The 18,683-nt window shown below is 42.5% G+C and overlaps 1 protein-coding gene across 1 annotated transcript in view; it reads right to left on the reverse strand.

Annotated features, from left to right (window-relative positions):
- Positions 1-164: 164 nt before the first annotated feature.
- The window catches only part of REL (REL proto-oncogene, NF-kB subunit), a 42,802-nt gene continuing 24,283 nt past the window's right edge, over positions 165-18,683 (reverse strand). Inside the window, exons 5-10 of the mRNA XM_019516639.1 lie at positions 10,265-10,405; positions 5,425-5,529; positions 4,905-5,117; positions 4,541-4,609; positions 4,331-4,405; positions 165-2,812 (exon numbers count right to left, since the gene is read on the reverse strand). Coding sequence (XP_019372184.1) covers positions 1,986-2,812; positions 4,331-4,405; positions 4,541-4,609; positions 4,905-5,117; positions 5,425-5,529; positions 10,265-10,405 — 1,430 coding nt within the window. The 3' untranslated portion in view covers positions 165-1,985. The remainder of the gene's footprint in view (positions 2,813-4,330; positions 4,406-4,540; positions 4,610-4,904; positions 5,118-5,424; positions 5,530-10,264; positions 10,406-18,683) is intronic.

Consider the following 18,683-nt stretch of genomic DNA (forward strand, 5'->3'; position numbering starts at 1 on the left):
CCTCACCTTTTACGTATTGTGTTGCTGCCAAAATGCCACCGGGGGTGGCAGAGGACCCAGACCATTGTGCCTTCCAGGGCTCAGTGCCAGGAGTTTCTCCAGGATTCCCCTAGATGGGGGAAGAAGACATGGATTTGGGCAGGGGTTAGGTTCTAGAGTCAGCATGTAAGGCGAAAATCATGTATAATCAAAATTACCCTTGAAAATCAGCTGGCCTGCACCAAATTCCTGCCTGGCCAGCGTGCACAGCTTCCCAGCAGGGCTGCTGGCCCCATGCACAGCACTGCGGGGGGCAACTGCAGGCTAAATCCAAACAACTGGCATTCCAGGGCATACGCGCATGATGAAATCGCGTAAGTTAAATGCGCGTACGATGCGACTCCACTGTACAACATGCAGGGCACCTGTGTCCTGACTGGCCCTAGATCTAGCAAGCAGGGCCTGTCTGGGGTGGATGCCACATGCAGCACATGCCTCGGACTGGTCTAGCAGGCTGGCTCCAGGCCCTGCACCATATTTATTCCATGCTACATGCAACACACAAGGTTGGAGCCAATACATGCTGCATTGAGGGCTGGACCCATGGGCAGCACTGAGGGCCAACAATGGGGCTCTGAACACCCTAGCTTCAACATCCCTGCCATAGTACAAGTACACTGGGGCCATTCCATCTCTACCACAAGGAAGTGTGGGGAGTAGAACAGAAACTGCTATGCTACCTTCATGCATCCCAAGAGTACCTCCCAAGCATGCTTTCACCTTTCTTGTTCGGGCAGCACAAAGCTGTAAGCAGTGGGGGAAGGTGGTCCAACATAGTCTTTGTTATTCAAAGTCATGCAGTCTGTGCTGATAAAGTGTTTCGCAGTAGCCACAATATACAGCCACTTGTGAAGCCTCTAGCCTGGCTTACCCAATTAAAAAAAAATAGAGTAAGACTTAGGCAAAACAGTGCAAAGTATACCTTGAATGAGTTCTCTCATTGCTTTGTGCAATCATTCATTTCACACCAGCTCTACATGACTTCTACATTTTGGTGGTTTCTAAAGTGTTAAATATACCCAACAATGACATAGTCATTACAATGTCTAAGAGTAAATTTGCTTCAGAGCAAATGAAATCAATGTAACAAATGCAAGGGGAAAACAAAGAAATCAGTGCAGAAGCTAATTTTAGAAACAAACATATGCATAAAAAAGGACTGCAAAATCCAGGCTGTCAAAGCCACAGTCTGCAGGCTGGATCCAGGCCATGGAACCCTAGGATCTGGTCTGGGGTCTCAGACAAACCTTGCGTACTGGCTCTGGAGCCAATCTGTATTGGGCCCATAGACTGGTCCTATGCACCAGAGCTGATGTGCAGGACCAGTCTGGCACAGACACCTTGTGCCCTGCGCTGCCTCCATGAAAAAGCCCTGGGCCAGCATGCATGTTGCATGAGCTACCTGCACTGATCCAGCCCTGTGCACTAACTCCAGGACATGGGGCTGGTCTGTGGGTCCAATCAGACTGGGCCCATGCCTCTCATTTGGCCCATAGGGCTAGATGAGTTAGACACCTATGATCTAAATAGTTCAAGTGCTAAAAGGACATAAATACGATTATTCAGCTCAGAAGCCCATGATTTGCTAATCTCTCTCACCTTACATTAAAAGTTTACAAAAACAAATTTATTTCTGAACAAGCCAACCCCCCTGAAGAAACATACTTCCATATGAAGTTCCACATGAATGAAGGAGCCCTTTAGGGCTAGCAGCCCTTTTCCAACACCATGACATGGATATGAAGCACTTTTGATATACAAAACCCTATTTCAAAAGTGTTTCTTTTTCTGGGGCATCACTAACCCTAACTGCATATTAAACTTGCATAGTAGGTTGCGCGAATGAATGTTCCAACAGGAAGTTAGGAGGAAGTATGAGGGTGAATATGCCACTACAGATAAAATTTTTCTTCTGTTGGTGATTGGTTGTTAAGAAAAATTTGATGCTAATTTTCAACCTGACTGCAGTGATCAAAGCTTTTCAGTAGAGCATCAAAATTAACTTCTGAGGAGTTATAAACATCATCTCCCTGCGCCCCATCTGTAATGTAGTACGGGTTACTTGGAATCCCATTCTGATTATTCTGAATAGCACTGCTGGATGATCTCACTTCATTCAGAACTCCTGGGTCCATAAACGTGTAAGCTGTTGGATCAAATGCATATGGAGAATTAAAAGAAGTGCTGCAAGAAGCTACTGCAGATGTATTCGTAAGAGGCATCTGATGGATCTGCCGCCTGTGATCACTTAGATTCAAATCTTGACTAAATGAGGCCTTTTCAAAGTTTATGCTGGAGCATCTTATGTCATCAGTCTCCATGTTAACAATGCTGGGTGCTGTGACATTTATAGGGTGAGCCTGATGGCTGCTACTGCTGGAGACATGCTGCATGTCACGCTGTGGCATGAATGATGTTCCCATACCATTTGTGCTGATGAAATTGCTGTAGAAGTTTTGCTCCTTCTCGTCTGTCCAGTTGGGAATGTTCTCCTGCAGAACTGAAAGAGAACTGCTGTTTTGTGAGTTAGCAGGCAATGCCTCTGTCCCAAAACTGTTCTGTGGGTGCATATTCATTGGGTTTCCTGAGGAAGAGGAGGGGCATTGGGAATGCCAGCATGAGGAAAGGGTATCATCATGCTTAATTGGCCCCATTGCTGGCACATTTCTAGGTTGATGCTGGACAGAGGGATAGTAGGACGGAACTTGACTGCTGCTTCCTGGAACTCGTGATACTGAGATTAGCGATGAAGTTTGTGAAAATGGGACTGGTTCTATGAAAAGAGAAACACAGTTCTTAAGTAATGCACAGCAGTCAGAAGCAATAAAATGGTGCAGCTGGGGAAAAGGGTCAAGTCTGCCACTGGTTGGGCACTTTGACTTGATCCAGCAAAGCACTGACACCTAGGATTAACTCTGAGTACCCAAGCAAGCCTTCTGACTTCAATTATGCTGATTATGAATCTGCATTTAATACCTGGCTGTACTGAGCACAGCACTCAGCACCTTGCAGGAGGAGCCTTCAATGTCTCGCCCATGGCAAGACTGCTTGGTCAGTCCTCCCTGTAGGACAGGCAGCTGTAGAAGGCAGCTTACAGTAAAAACCTGATGGTTTGGAAATTGTATAGTCCAGGGGTGCCCACCTGCCACATGCACACCACTAGTGCTAAGGCAGCCTCTGTGTGGTACACAGCAGATTAGGAAGGGAGCAAGCAGCACAGGGCAGATACAGCAAGGTGTAGAAGGCAGAGACCAGAAAGCAGAGCAACAGATCGGCAGGGAAGGGGATCAGAGTGGCACTCAGATGGGGTGAAGTTCAATTTGTGGCATGCCTGCCAAAAAAAGGCTGGTCACTAGTGGTATAGTCAATACTATCACTCAGGGCTTAGTAAGGAGGCAGACTTTTAAACAAACAGAGCAAAAAGAAAGGAGTACCCAGATGAAGTAAAAGAACAAGGTCTGAAACCAGACAGCTTCAGAGAACACTGGATATGTGTTCAGGAACTACAAAATGACTTAGGAGTCTAAGTCCCCTTAACTTGGAACCAGAGGCTTAAGAATCACTTCTGAAAAGTGGCACTTCTGGAAATGTGCTCGGTCTTGAGTCTGTCCAAAAACCCCTAAGCGCTAATCCAGTCCCTGCTAACCTGGGTACCCTTCCTGGCACCAATCCCTTCCCCCTTCTCACTGAAAACTGCAGTGGGTGTTGGATTCCTCCCTGTTGATTACTGGAGGGTGGTACAATGGGTGGTTCTCCTGCCCAATAGTATTTCCAGACTATGGAGATCTGTCCCTGAATGTACAGGTTACCCATCACAGGCTTCTTGCATTTGGTCCTCTCATGTCCCACAGTTCCTGAAGAACGTCCCTCCCTTGTAACTAAGTCCCCTCTTTTCTGCTGTTTGTGCTGCCATGAAAGATCATCAGGGTCCTCTACTGCTAGACTCCAGGGGGTCTACGCTATCAGAGGTATGTGCTTATGTTGAGAAGAAGTGGAACTCTCAAAATTTCCCCAGCCTTTTTTGGGACAGATCCATGCAGGGCTCCAGCTAACCAGTTCCCTCATATCTTTTCTGCTAAGAATGAAGGTCATGTAAAGGATTTTTGATGTTTGTTCATATCTACCTGTGGTAACTACGCATTCAAGTGTCAGCCCACCAGTGCCTCTAGCCACTGAAGCTTAGCCTTCCAGGGTCTGTAAGAGCTCATGACCCACCCCCCTCACAATCTCTCCTGTGGAAAAGGGATGCTGCAAATGAGAGAGCAAGCTGTCACTGGACTTGCACACCTACCTTCCTTAATTATCCTCCCATCACCAGCAATAACTCGGAAAGGAGTTGTTTTGGGCCTCTCAGACACATTCGAACCTATAAAGGAAACAGTTCTTAATCATGGCATTTAAAAACAGGACCATTCTTTTAAAAAAGAAACAAATCACAAAATAGAGGCAGTATGATTTCACAGGTTCGCTCAAACTAGCAAGAGACAAATGTTTTTCTTACCACAGTCCTGCATGAGCTTTTGCAAAGCCAATGTTGATCTTTGCCTTTTTGCTTTATTACCGTAAGGATCTACATGGGGAAGGAGAAAAAACAGTGTTAATTAAGATGCTCCTAGAACTTATGTCTGGTCTCTGCTTGTACTGGAAAGTACCTTCCTTAAGTAAATCTCAGACAGATATGGGATCTAAAGTGATACAAAAATCACAGTCCACCATCCTTAGTATTTTTAGAAAGGAAGCTATTCCCATTACTGTTAGTGGAAAAAAATATTACTTGCAAAATTTGATTTTTACTGATTAAAGGTATTGTGTAAAAATATAAAACTGACAAACTACTCTGAGAATTTTGCTACCAGGAATTCTACCTTTCTCATCTGGTAGATATCTGAAGTCCATAGGTTCACTGACTTCCTGGTCAGAAGGTCTTCTCAGCTGCATCTTTACTGTAACTGGTTCAGCGATGTCCTGGTAAAATGGTGGTGTCCTGAATACGATAGCAACTTGGCGATGTACATCAGCTTGCGAGAAGGTACCTTTGGCTTCCCACTCGTTCAAGACAAACCTAACTTCTATGTCATCTAGTCCATTGGAAACAGAAGGTATCTGTTAGTACACAGAGAAATGCTAAAGCCTACAGACAACTTGGGGGGTCAAAGGCATATAAATCCATACTTGGGCTCTTACAGAAGCATCCCAATTACAGAGGGGCTGAGCACCTATAAATTCAATAGGAGTTGAGGGTGTCCAGCAGTTCTGAAAGTCAGGCCACTTACTTAGGACTCTTGATACTGACTTAGGCCCCCCAAGTCTGAAAACATTAGGCTCTACACTAGCAGAAAAAGGAAACATGTTCTGGAAAGAGGGAGAGAGCATGACTATGCTTACCTTTTTGAACCTTGTCACATAATAGAAATATTTCATCTCCCCCTTTTACGCTTCCACAGTTCTTATTCACGCGACAAATTCTCAGCTCTGCAGTGTTGGGAGCTCCTAGAAGCAAATGGGAAAGTGACAGTAGGTACTTAGAATAACCCGTGCTAAAAATGGACAAAGAGCTGCATGAAAGTGCTTTGAGATGACCGACAGGCTGGCATAACAGCAGCTAAGCATATAAACTACTAAATGAAGTATGCAACAGCAGGGCTAAGTCCAATGCACATTTTGGCAATGAAGTCTGTGCTGAAGAGGGTGATCCCACCTATGTCCTCCACTATTCAATACTGGTTAAAGCACTAATGGTGCTTTAAAGCAAAAGCGTAGAGATGAAATCATGGTTCTTACAGAACTGGAATAAAGGTCTGCATTTGCCTGGCTTAACAGCCAGAGAATGTGTGGGGTTGGCTCTTCAAATTCCCCAATATAAAACCCGCTTCCTAATCACTTTTATTATGAGCCAGTGGTGGAATCAGCAAGCTGGTGATGAAGACAAGGAAGATCAAGACCTCATTCAGCCTTTTCCTCTCTCACGGGCACAAGATACCAATCCTGCTTTTCTTTGTCACTCAGGTTGTGTATGTGGTCCCAAACCAGCTTGCTCACATGGCTACAGCAAATATTTCATCACTGCTACCAGCTGTGACTCAACATAACAGCAAGCCTGACCCACAGAAGCTCACATGTAAGGGTTTGTTTCATGACTTTTACGAGTTGCACCCATGCTGCTTTGCAAAGGGCTGGGTCAGCAATTCAAGAAAGTTACACCCTCTTGCATCCCAGTGCTTCAGGGAATCATCATATTTAGTAACATAATTGGCATTAAAAACTCATAAGCTGGTGCCTAAATAGGACAAGGAATGGGCACCTAGCTCAGTGACGCTCTGATCTCCACTGGAATGTCCCAGCACTACTACAGTGTACTATTTTATAGTAAAAAATGGTACAAAGCTTATTTTAAGCATGAAGTCCAGCCTGCTAGAAGTGTTCAAAAATAGGAAAGTTAAGGTTCTAAGTCTGTATGTAGGTATGTAAAAAGTTGCTGAGTGCCCAGCAGCTCCACTGAGGTCAATGGGAATTGCTAGGGAATGAGGACTTTGGAGGCCTGGCTACCTAGGCCCTAGCTCAGCCAAGCACTTCAGCATGTAAACAGTCCCAGGAAAGTAATCTGAACATATTTAAAAATTTATGTGTACATCGACTGACAGTGTTTTGCAGAACAAGAGCTATGTTTTGATGCTTTAAATAGATTTAAGAACCTCAAGTCTTGGTAAAATTACACAATAGCAACTGATTTTACTTGAGGTGTCAGATTCTGCCCAAAAATGCATCCAGGGCAACTTTTGCCAAATTTAGAATTTGGCTAAAAACGTGCTAACATGACAGGTCACTGACAGGCTTCAAGCACCCACCTAGATACTGGATCCAGAACTGCCCTTTGCAAAATTATCTTCCAAAGAGTGAGGCTGTCCAATTCAAAATTAAACCAATTCAACTACAATAAGCAACTAATGAGCCTCAGCTGATGTGGCCAAACTGGACCCCTACAATTTTTAGAGATTTTGCTACCTAGTGTTATTTTTTTATCTCGCCTCATTTAGAATTCTAATATAACCAACATTATTTTCCAAAAAAAAAAATGGAATAAGTGCAGGTTGGATATTTTCTTACATTACTGTTCTTCATAGAAAATATAATAAAATCATGTGCATCCGAGAGGTAACCTCAGCAAAGAGTGATTAAATAAGAGATTATATCTGCAGGAAAAAAAGTTTAAAAGTGTATTAAAAGTTGCAAATGATCAAAAGTTAAAAGATACCAGAAGTAAGGCTACCTGCAGAACATTAATTTGCCCCCCCTTGTATGCTAGCAGTATGATCTAGCAATTACATGACTCCTGCTTCATTCAGGGCACAAGTTGGACAGGGCTCATAAAAGGAACAGCTAAATCAACATTTTGTTTTTTCACCATGATTCAATGTACAATCACATGCCTTATTTACTGCATATTCTTCAAACTCTGCTCTGAAGAAAAAAAATATTCATTTTCTCATGGGAGGGATTTTTGCAGGTGTTACCTTTTATTGGATCAACTGCAGGGTTAGGATGGACTCAAACAAGCTTTTGGCTATCACAGTACCCTTTCTCAGTTTAAGTGGTGAATTGAATATAATAATTGGATATTGAATTATTTAGTATACACATCTTTAAGGAACTGGTCCCTAGTGCTTTACAACATCTTCACAACACCACACCAAGGCAAGGCATTACCACCACCTCCATTTTACAAACAGGTAGGTGAGGTGCAAAGCTTAAAGCCAAAATGATCAAATGTGCCCTTCATTTTTAGGTGTCCTATCTGAGTTGATTCGTATCTGAATTTGCTCGGTACTTTGCAGTACACGACAGCCTGCATGTTCACAGCACTGCACCCAGTAACCCTAGTGCTGGGTACTTCTGTAGGCCAGACCCACAGGTAGCTCAGGTTGGGTATTCTGGACATGAGGATCATGTAGTGGCCACATGTGCAATTTCTGGTTTAAGTAATTTGACTAACACCACATGGGAACTCTGTAGCAGATGCAAGGATAGAATCCAGCTCAGCTGCCGACCCTTGAAACTCTTTGCAGTCTCCTGCTTCATTCCCTACACTATGCGAGAGCTGTGTGAAGGCTAAACTTCTAGCTGTAGAGCTCCAGCAAGCGGGTGAGTGTGGTTGAAGAGTGGACTCTGCTGCTCCTGTATGCAAGGAGCCAGCCCCAAGCAGCCATTTCAGATCCCTGTGCCTCCATTGCAGCATAAAAATAAGCTTCCTTGCTTAAAACTCCGTCTCCCCCTGCAAACTGGAAGGCTAATTTTTGGGGAGAGGGGTGCATGTGGTATGAGACTAATTAGGTATATGGAGAGTAGACATTACAAAAAAGTAAACATATTATTAGCTTGAAAGCACATGGGCTGAAATACATAATGGTGTACAGAGAGTTATGAAGTTTCTGAAAGCTTTTTAAATTACTTTTTTGGTACAGGTCTGCAAACTTTAAATGTGTGTAAGGTCTTCCAAACTCAATTGCAATACAATTAATCTTTTCCAACTCATATGAGGCTATAGAGTAAGAGAAGTGTTATTACTAGAGATATTCAATTTAATAATTGTGTCCTTATTTTGTTCTCTTTACAATTTCATTTTAGGAGAGACTGAACATACATAACTACATAATTATCTTTTATGTAAGGTCATACCTTGACCTTTCCTAATTCTGCACACAGAACTAAATTTAAAAGGTCAATTTTTTTTTTTGAGGAACTCAGCTCTGAAACTTTTCTCCCTGACACAGAAGGATCACGGTACTACTGACTTGTGGTTGAAGTTATGCATTGTGTTTTATTTACACTGCCGCTAAGCTACAGAGGATTTCAGACACCTACAGTACATCAAAACAAAATCACCCACGCACTCCCATGCTAAAAACCAAAGAAAGCTGAGCTCCCCCTAAACACGTAGCTAGCTGTCATTTCTGCAGCACAGCAAAGACTGACGTCAATTAAAGCATACTTGAAATCATGATCTGGCATATTTCTAAATGGCAGCTGAGGCATATTGATGTAAGTTCTCAGCTGTAATTATCTCCCTTCTATCGGAGCTGGTGTTCTGCAAGCATAAAGTTTTAAGCATAAGACTAAAAGATTTATGCTGTGTTTTAAAAATCAGGTAAAGATAATACACCAATCCAACCCAAATAATTTTGTTACACCAACATATGGCACAATTCTGTTTACAGCTGCACCAAGGAAATTGGAGGGGTTTTTGAGTTTGTTTTTTTTATAATTAATAGTTTTTGCTAGAATAATAAATCTCTTGCCCAGAAAAATCTAACAGATCTTATCTGAAAGATGACAAAAATTACTGTACAATTCTTCAATAAATATCTGCATAGATGGGAGAGAAAAATTGACATTTAATTTTTTACACTAATTTTCCAAAGGTTCACTTACAGTCAAGTAAAGTAACCCTATAAACCTCAGAGAAAAATGTAACCCTCCACAAAACAGATATTAACCCTCTGAAAAATGAATATGGAGCAGATTTCTCCTGATCAGAGCCTGCATACTACTTAGGGGTAGTTCCTCTGCTAGTATAGACCAATAGAGCCACAATGAAGTCAGCAAAGTTATGCTGACTTAACTTACCTCAAGAGTTATATCAAGGTCCTCACAATAAGGCTTGACTGGAGTATAAATGATGCAGAGTCTCTGAGCTGGCTCTCCACCTGGGTGAATTTCACTCACTAAGCCCGATCCGAAGACCACAGAAGTCAATGGCTAGATTCCCCATTGATCTGAATAGGCTTTGGACTGATCCTTCGAACACAGACCCACTTTTATGGCAGCTAAATACAGGCTGGGGCCTTGTGGCAATGATCCATTTCATTACACAATATACTAGACAGGCCGTGGTAACTACAGCAGTGTGAGTAGGTATGGCCAAAATAGATGCAGTGTTCTTGCTACCAAGTATCTCCTACAGCTCATGTCTTTGTGACTGTTTATGAGAGTGTTCTTGACCTGAATACCCTGTGATAGGCATGTACTGCAACCTGTACAATCTATACTCTAGCTTTTGGCTGCAAGCACTTAAATCTGGGGCCAGAACTAGTTCTGGGTTTGCATTAGAAAAAGCAAGAGCCAGCGCGCTGAGAGGCAAACAGCTAGACAAGTAGCCTGGCACCTATCATTTCCAATACAAGCGGAGAGGTAGCATTCAAAAGCACAGTTGTGCAAGTCAGATACTCACTGTTGTCATAAATAGGGTTGGAGATCACAGGAGGAAGTACAAACGTGCAATTGCCCTGATCATCAAGGAGGAAAGCCTGAAAGCAGAGTCTCACCACGTTGAGGTCATACTCATCGACATTGAGCAGCTGCTCTTCAGGCACTGCAAGATGGGGAGAAATGACAGATAGAGGGTTATTGCCCAGAAGCAGCAGTGACAACTAAAAAAAAAGAGTGCACCTTGGCTGGTAGCAACAAGGACACTGCCAAGTGGTGGGGCAGGGGAAACCATGCGTGCCCATCCCCACACCAGGCCCTACATGCCAAGAGCTACATGTGTAAAAAACTCTAGCACATGCCAATGGAGCAGTAACAATCTTTAACTCTTCCTCCTCCGGTAACAAAGCCCAGTGCAGAAAGACAAATGAGCCCTTTGCTCAAACTGCCTCCTGGATGGAACATGATGGGCCAAGCAAAGGAATGCACCCACTGCGTACATCCAACACACACACTCAGGAAACAAGTAGCATCAGGAAGTTTCTATTTATTCATTTCTTTTTCCCAGTGTATGCTACAGGGGCATAGCAGCACAGTTCTGTCAAGGCAGCTGCCACACATGAGGCAACGTTGGCTGCTGTCATGTCAATCATGGCTGCAGCTGTCTTTGTGGTCCCCACCCCCCACTGCAAAAATGATGCCTGGGGCTGCTAACTGTTCACTCTAGCAATTAAAGGACTGTTAATAGGCTCACTTAAGACATCTGAAGTAACAACATAAATCAAATGTTTGCAGCATCAGCAGATCATAACAATCCCTCCAGTTCCTCCTCCTATAAATGTCATAACCATCTTAGAACCGAGGATATCAAGGAAAAAAGCGTAAGGTATGCCTCAGCTAAAATATAACATAGTGATAAAGGTCAAAGTATCACAATTTAAACACTTTCTGTTACAGGATTTTCTCCACACCCACCCCATGTAGGATGTGACAATGCCCACTCTCTAGTCATTTTTTTCATTTTATAGTAGAGTGAAATAATAAATGCAACAAATTCAGAAGGATTTATTCTACATTTTGTATGTCCTATTATGATGCAATTCTCTTACTCTTTCTAGATCTGTCTTGTAAAAGTACATCCAATTACTTTTTTGATTTTGACAACTGTAACCTAGCATACAAAAAGGGTCATTTATACATAAAGTTCACCAGGATTTGAGGATTAAAAACCATCCCTAACAATTTTTAAATTTAAATTTTAAAGTTACCAATCTGGTACCTTTTCATGGGCTGATCTTCTAAGAACAGTTTTGTCTTTGTAAATACTGTAGGATGGAGTCCAAGTATATTTTCAGATTGTTTAAAGCAGGGGTCTCAACCTCCAGCCTGCAGCACCATGTCATCCAGCCCACAAAGCTTCCAATGGATCCAAAAACGTGGTGATGGGAAAGTGATGGCATTGCTCCCTCACCACCAAATCTCCAGATCCATGTGGAGCCCAGGCTCTGCGAACTGGATCCATTGTCTGATCCCAGTCTGCAGGGCCAGGAGTTGCCTGGCCCAGCGCAAGGGAGTTGGAAGGGGGCGGTGCCAACCCTTTTGGATGCAATCCTGGTGCGAAGATGTGGGAAGGAGACATGCCAGCCCCCCAGGGCCAGTGGGCAGGTCAGGGACGGGGTGGTGTTGGGCCCCATGGTCTGATACAGCCCACAGACTAACTCCATGCCACCCATCTGGCCTGTGGAGCCAAAGGTTGAGCACCACTGGTTTACAACATTGCTAATAATATGGTCAGGATTCTAGGAGAAGTATGAAAGGGAGGCAGCTTGTCCCTATTGAAGAGACAGGGCTGGCAATGCCTAACTGGAAGCAGTCCTCCAGGCAGATCTAAATTCCACCATGGCTTCAAGGCCTTATTGGCTTGGTGCAAATGTAGAATCTCTGAGGTATGCGTATAACATTTAAATAATCTTCTTCCTTCATCTCTGTACAAAGTGCCCAGGCTCAACTCCAGAATATCCATCTGTGGCTGGTGCACCAGTCACACACAACTGACAAAGTCAGCAGGTCTGGATCTAGGGTTGCCCAACATTCTCATTATTGCTAGCTAGTGTATGTGGTCCCAGAGTCAATGATGAAGTGGGTCCTTTCCATGGTAAAAACACTTAGCTGGTCTAATAAAAAATATCACATTTACCCAAAGAATCTTTTCTTGCCTGAATTGGGCTAGTGTACTTTGAAAACTTGGATGTCTATCTGGTTGAATTCCTGCCAAATGCTGCTTTCCTGGGAAGGAGTGGAAAGAAGACATGGTCCCATAAGTGGCAGAGCTCAGAGATCAGGATGGAAAGGAAATACTAAGGGTTCTACAATGAAAGCTTGCTCCTCTATCCATGTTCCCATCCTGACCTGGCCCTTGGAGAAGACCATACAGAGTTTGGGGGCATTTCCATTCCTTTCTATTCCATAAGTCTGCTGGTGAAATAAGTCTGAGAATCAACCCTGGATTCAGGTGCAAGGCATCTGGATCTGGTTTCAGTATGAACCATTTTCAAAGCTTGGATTTTTGATTGTGGAGCAGGTATTTGTCACAAACTAAGCCCTTAGCCTGGCACTGGTTGTAGAGGTGTGGCACTTTGCTCTGGCACAAGAAGTTGCAGGATCAGAACATAAAGGTCTTCTTAATTATAAAAATGTATGAGATTGTGAAAAAAATTAAGTTATTGCTAGGCTTCAAATAATATCTTCTTAAGATCCAAATTATCTTTCACACTTGCACTGTATCTTAAATCAATCTGCTTTACCAAGATTTCATTACCGCATGGTACAGAAAAAATATACTTGGCTAAAAATCATCAAATACAAAACCCACTTGGGAAATTATTTTTGCTGCACCAGACTTCACTGGTATTATTTGTCATGTTCTTAATAATGGTTTAACATATTTAAAAAATCTGCAGTTTGAAAGAGGAAGTGCTCACTCAAGACTGATTCCTCTTGGGTTATTTTTAAATTTCACTTCTTACTATATGAGCAGAACACAATTGAGCCATGATGCTTTTTTGTTGTTGCTGTAACTCCATCTTGTGATGACACATTTTAAAAAAAAAGCCTGAAGGCCAAATTTCATCTTTATAAAAAAGAAACACACAGTTTTCATTAATGTCAATAAGTACAGCATTTGTGCTCCAAAGATGATCACATAAGTAAAATAAATCTATTTTCTGAACTAACTGGTAATGAAGAGTCTGATATTGCCTCAATATTGAAAGAGCTGAGCTAACATATTAAAATGCTACCAAAGGTTTGGGAGCAGAACATGGAAGAAAGGATAAGTGTATACATGATCTCCACTGAAGTCAATGGAGCTGACATGCACTCCCACTGAAGTCAGTGAAGCTACACACATGAACTGCTAACCAAGAAGAATACAGATTGCAACATGGGGCTTGATGTGCACAAATCCAGTAAGATAAGATTATGCACAATGAGATATTAATAAAAGGAAGAAGTGCCATGTTCTTGGCTGCAGTTCAACTTCCTCCTCTTGTCTTGCTCACTATTTGTAAATGGTACCACACCTTCCTGTCATCACAGGAATTTAACCAAAACAGTTTTAAAACTAGACCTGAATGAACATTACAAAATTTCCTGTGACTATCCATTCCAATAAAAACTTGCTCTCATGTTGGCTGGGTTCACACCCCTCTGGAGTTCACTTGATGTGAATATTCCAGCAAATAGGCTGTGAAGGCTGTGAAAGTACACGTTGAAGAGTATGTCCACAAGCATGTAAATAGAAAAGTAAAATTGAAATCACAAAATGCAGTTATTTGCCTCAAAAACCTAATCTTAAGAGTCACTCCTGTAATCAAGTATCACATGATACTTGTGTATTTACAGTACTTGTGTACTGTAAATACACAATCAAAACCAACCAACACTGTTCAGATTTCAAGGACTCGGAAGGATCTTTTTCAAATATTCTCCAAGGAAAAAATAATTAAGCTTTAATTTCAAATAATGAATACATTTGTGAAAAAATAGGTACTACCAATTAAAAAAAAAGAGTGACTCTTCCACAAAAAAAGCTTGAGATGTTAAGAAAATCTGCACTGTAGCAATGTTTATCCCTGAGGGGAAAGAATCTGCAACCTTTTTTGCCAACCATAAATGTAAAGCAGAAGCTCTAGCTACTGCTTTTTTTTACTTGGCCATTTAAAAAAAAAGTATGACACATAGAATATGACCTTGCTGTATCCATATTAAAGACATTTTGCCTGTGCAATATCCCTGCCCTGGTATAGCACTCCTAACCTAGATGTAAGCCAAAAGAATCTGGCTGGGGATTTAACCCTTGGCTCTATTTCAAGAGTCCCTGAGGTGATCTTTGGTAAATCAGTTCAGTGTGGCTAGGATTTTCTTTATGCTCCATTCAAAATCCAAGTCTCCATCTCTCTCTGTCTCAGACCCCTAACTTTAAATAAAGGGAAACAATTTGCTATATAAGGAGGGTCTTCAGTGTATTTGAGGCCCCCTAAGGCCAGGTACAGACATTACACTTTTACCAGTAGAAGTGATCAGAAATTTGTCTATACCCATAAAAGTACAGATGTTTGGCACATAAAACTAGTCTATACCTGTAAAACTATACCTATAACAGAACAAAAGTTTCACACACACAGATGGTTTAAAAGTGGTGGCACCTGGTCTAGGATTTGCCCTCCTCCACCAAAGGGTGAATGTGTATGCTGTTTGCTACCAATCTAAACTACGCCGCTTACAGAAAACCGCGTAACTTACACCTCAGGGTTGTGGAATGTCTGTACTTAGCCTACACGTTATGATGGGGTTCATATAGGCAGATAGAAATGAACAACACATTACAAGCAATCTCTAACAGTTTCACACTGGAAGCATGGACTTAAAAACAGGGTTTGAATTATGGACCTTTGGAAAATTTAAGTTTATTTGCTCCTGTAACCTTAAAATACAAATATTCTGGGCCTGATTCACCACTATGTCATTCCAGTTTCTGGCACAAAAGTGAACTGACTGGTAGTATCAGGCCTTCCATTTTCTTTATCAATACACTAAGCACCCAGAAAGGCCACTACCAGGCGAAATTATTCAGGTTTTAAAAGATTCTTGACGTTCACTTACGATAACACGTTACAGGGAAAGTGAAAGCTTATTTTGAACTTTGAAGAAGAGCACAGATGAAGGGGGTGCAGTCTGACTGATGTCATGCACATAATTAAACAGGAGACTTACTCTCCACTCCTCCAGCAGTGAAGTTAGATTGACTGTAGAAGCCACCTACTTTAGAAGGGACAGGAGACTCAGCCTGAAACTGAACTTGCATGTAAATTACAGAGGCAAAAGGGTCAACTTGTTGAATGGTCTTGTGCGAATTTTGCAGCATGTCCAGTAAGTTGTGTTAAGAATACTAACTTTACCAAGGGACATATTGTGTCTTCAGTTGCACGTAGATATCAGCAATCAGCACTAAACATTCAGATCTCAAGCAAGTACAACTATCTAAGAATTAGAAACAGCACTTCACTCATAAGACCACATATTCCCAACTAATGACCATGGACTGGCTTTCTGTGCTACGTTTCTATGCAGCCAGCCCTTGTTAACGTAGGGTTAATGTAAGGGTTATACCCTTAGCATTCTGTAAGGGTGACAGGTAGCTGTGATACCTCAGTAACAGTCTGCATGAGCAGCCATCACAACTGAGCTAATTAAACCCATTAGCTTGGGAGCTGCTATCAGCATAGCCATAGTAGCTTGAAACTCAGGGCATGCTAAATGCCAAAGCATTTACCTAGCTTCTCAGATGGGTTTTGCAGTCCCAGACCCTGATGGCCTCACCTACTCCCTGCCCCTCACTGGCAAGGGTGGAATATCCTGCTGGCAGCCTTTGCTTTTCCCATTTGCCTGAGCTTAGTATCTAGGTAGGCCTTACATGGCAAGTTGGGACTTTACATCTCTGTGGGACTACACAGGGCTGAGTCAAAACTGAGCCTGCAGAAGAAAGACTTTTGTGGATAGGGCCATATTCTACACTCAGATACAAGTAATATTGTAGGCTATGACTACAGCAAATTTATAGGGGGAAAAAATTAAACAACTTTTATGATTTGTGCAGAATTGTAGTATGTAAGTACTAAGCTAGCCAGTAAAAATTAAAACAAACTTCATTAAATATGTTTCTCTCTCACCCAAGCACCCTGAAACACTTTTAGGGGGTAGAAAAGCCTGCCCAGCTGGTAGCTTTTAATTCAGTAATTTTATACAAGTACTTCTGTTTGATAATCTCAGGCATTTTTTTCTCTAAAAGAAAGAGTTCCTTTAAATATCCAAGACATCTGCTACAAAGAGTTCTGCTGCTTTTTACCTTACAGACTATTCTTAAACTTCCCTCTTAAAGTCCTCTCTTGGCTTAAGCAAACTCATTTTATTTTTTAAGTGACTGTGTAAATTGGACAATAAAATATGCATTTTATTGCATAATAAAATATGCATAAATGCAAGGGACTGCGGTATGTGGGAGTCTGAAGCATGTGATTAGTGGAGCACAGTGTCAAGCAAGAGGGTCTTGAAGACTGTGGCTGGTGTGGAGGCTCATGAGGAAAGTTGTGGAGAGTGTGACTGTTGTGCGTGGGAGGGATCTCGACTGTGACGTGTGTGGGTGAAATGCTGAGACTGAGGTGTGGGTGTGTGGGGGAGTCTTGGAGAGTATGAGTAGTGCAAAGTGAATAAGGGGCCATCTGTCTGTGAAGAAAGAAAATAAGCAAACGGGAGATTAAGAGTGTGGCAAGAGACGTAGAACAAAGGAGAAACACAGAGGAGAAGGAACCTGAATTTAGCTATTGGGGAAGAAACCTAGTTAACTGCTTATTAGCCCAAACCAATGTCCTGAGTAGGACAAGTTTGCCACCTCCAGGGGAAACCTCTACATCAGGGACAGGCAGCCCCTAGCACATGTGCCTGAGTGTGGCATGCAAAGGCATTTTGCTTGGCCCCTTCCCCAACATGCAAATGCCAGAGATTCACTGCCACAACAAGGATTGGGCCCCTCAGGGCTCTCCTGCCATCTGCCCCTGGCATACCAACATCTTACAAATTGAGGGTCCTGGTGTTTTTGGCACTATGCCCACAAACATTGCCAACCCCTACTCTACATACACGATTGCTTGGGAGCAAGAAGGGTAGAACAGTCCAGCTCTCTCACCCTGGACTATGCCGGGGGTCTGGAGGTCAGATTCCCTTCAGCAAAGAGGGCCTAGCCTTCTGGAGGACTGTGTTGAGGGAGATTTCCCCAAACTTAGCATATTTAGGGCTTCCCTTTCCTGAAAGGGATCTCAAGTTCTAATTAGATCCTGGTTTCTAACTCAAGCTCTGTCCACACCCAAAGCCCTTACCAGGAGATAGCTGGTGCCTGTAACTTGATTTAGCCGGTTTGTCAGGGGATATAGGCTAAAGCTCAAGTTAGAGTGGCTAGTCAGCTGCTAACTTGACTACTTTTCAATGTGGACACTGAGTCTAACTCCTTCCATGGCTTGTTATGCATCTTCCATATTACTATAGCACTTGAGAGCCCTAAACGACAACAAGAACCTTATTGCATACAAGGATTCACAATCCCTTGTGTGCTCAGAAAGGACAGAAAGGTTTTCCTACAATGTTCTGGGAAAGAATTCACAGAACAGCTCAGCTTACTGAAAAACCATGGAATATGCTCCCCAGAAGCCTTTTAGCACTACATATAAGCAAGTACCTGTGGCAACAACAGTTTGGGCTTTATTTTTCAGTGTGACTAGCCAACCTAAGCTAACTCTAGGAAATAACTCAAGTTAGATCACTATTACTGTAGCAAAGCAAAATCATTAACATCATCATAGAAGATGTGAACTCCAGGTACTGAATTCCATAACAGACAAATGCTGATAGCCAGCGGCAAGGACTGACTTGCCAGAGCAGCCTTAATGGGTACATTTTCTCAGGATTCACACATAGGAACCTTGGTGGCACGATTTACAGATTTACTTTACTTCTGGAGGACTGAGTTGAGGGAGATTTTTCCAAACTTAGAACATTTAGGGCTTCTCTTTCCCTCAATTGAAAGATGAGGAAACATGGGGATACACACCCAGAGCCTGGGGTAGGAGATGAAAGGGGAAGTGAGTTTTTACTTTACAGGTCCCAGTACTGCCAATCAGTGCCTGCCCTTCTCAGCGTTTCCCAGCATGCCATGTGTTGATATCCTTCCATTACAGAGCCCCCATGAAGGACGACTGCTCCTTCACAACCACAACCTCCCTTCCATTGGAACAATGAAACTGTTGCCGTTCAGGGGAGCTCGCCTCGCAACATTATGGCCCTAGTCTTGAATTAATTCAATTCAACAGACTTTATGGACACAGCAAGCTAAA

This window comes from Gavialis gangeticus, unplaced genomic scaffold (genome assembly GCF_001723915.1).
Source record: "Gavialis gangeticus isolate Ggan-Ray unplaced genomic scaffold, GavGan_comp1, whole genome shotgun sequence".
NCBI lineage: Eukaryota > Metazoa > Chordata > Crocodylia > Gavialidae > Gavialis > Gavialis gangeticus.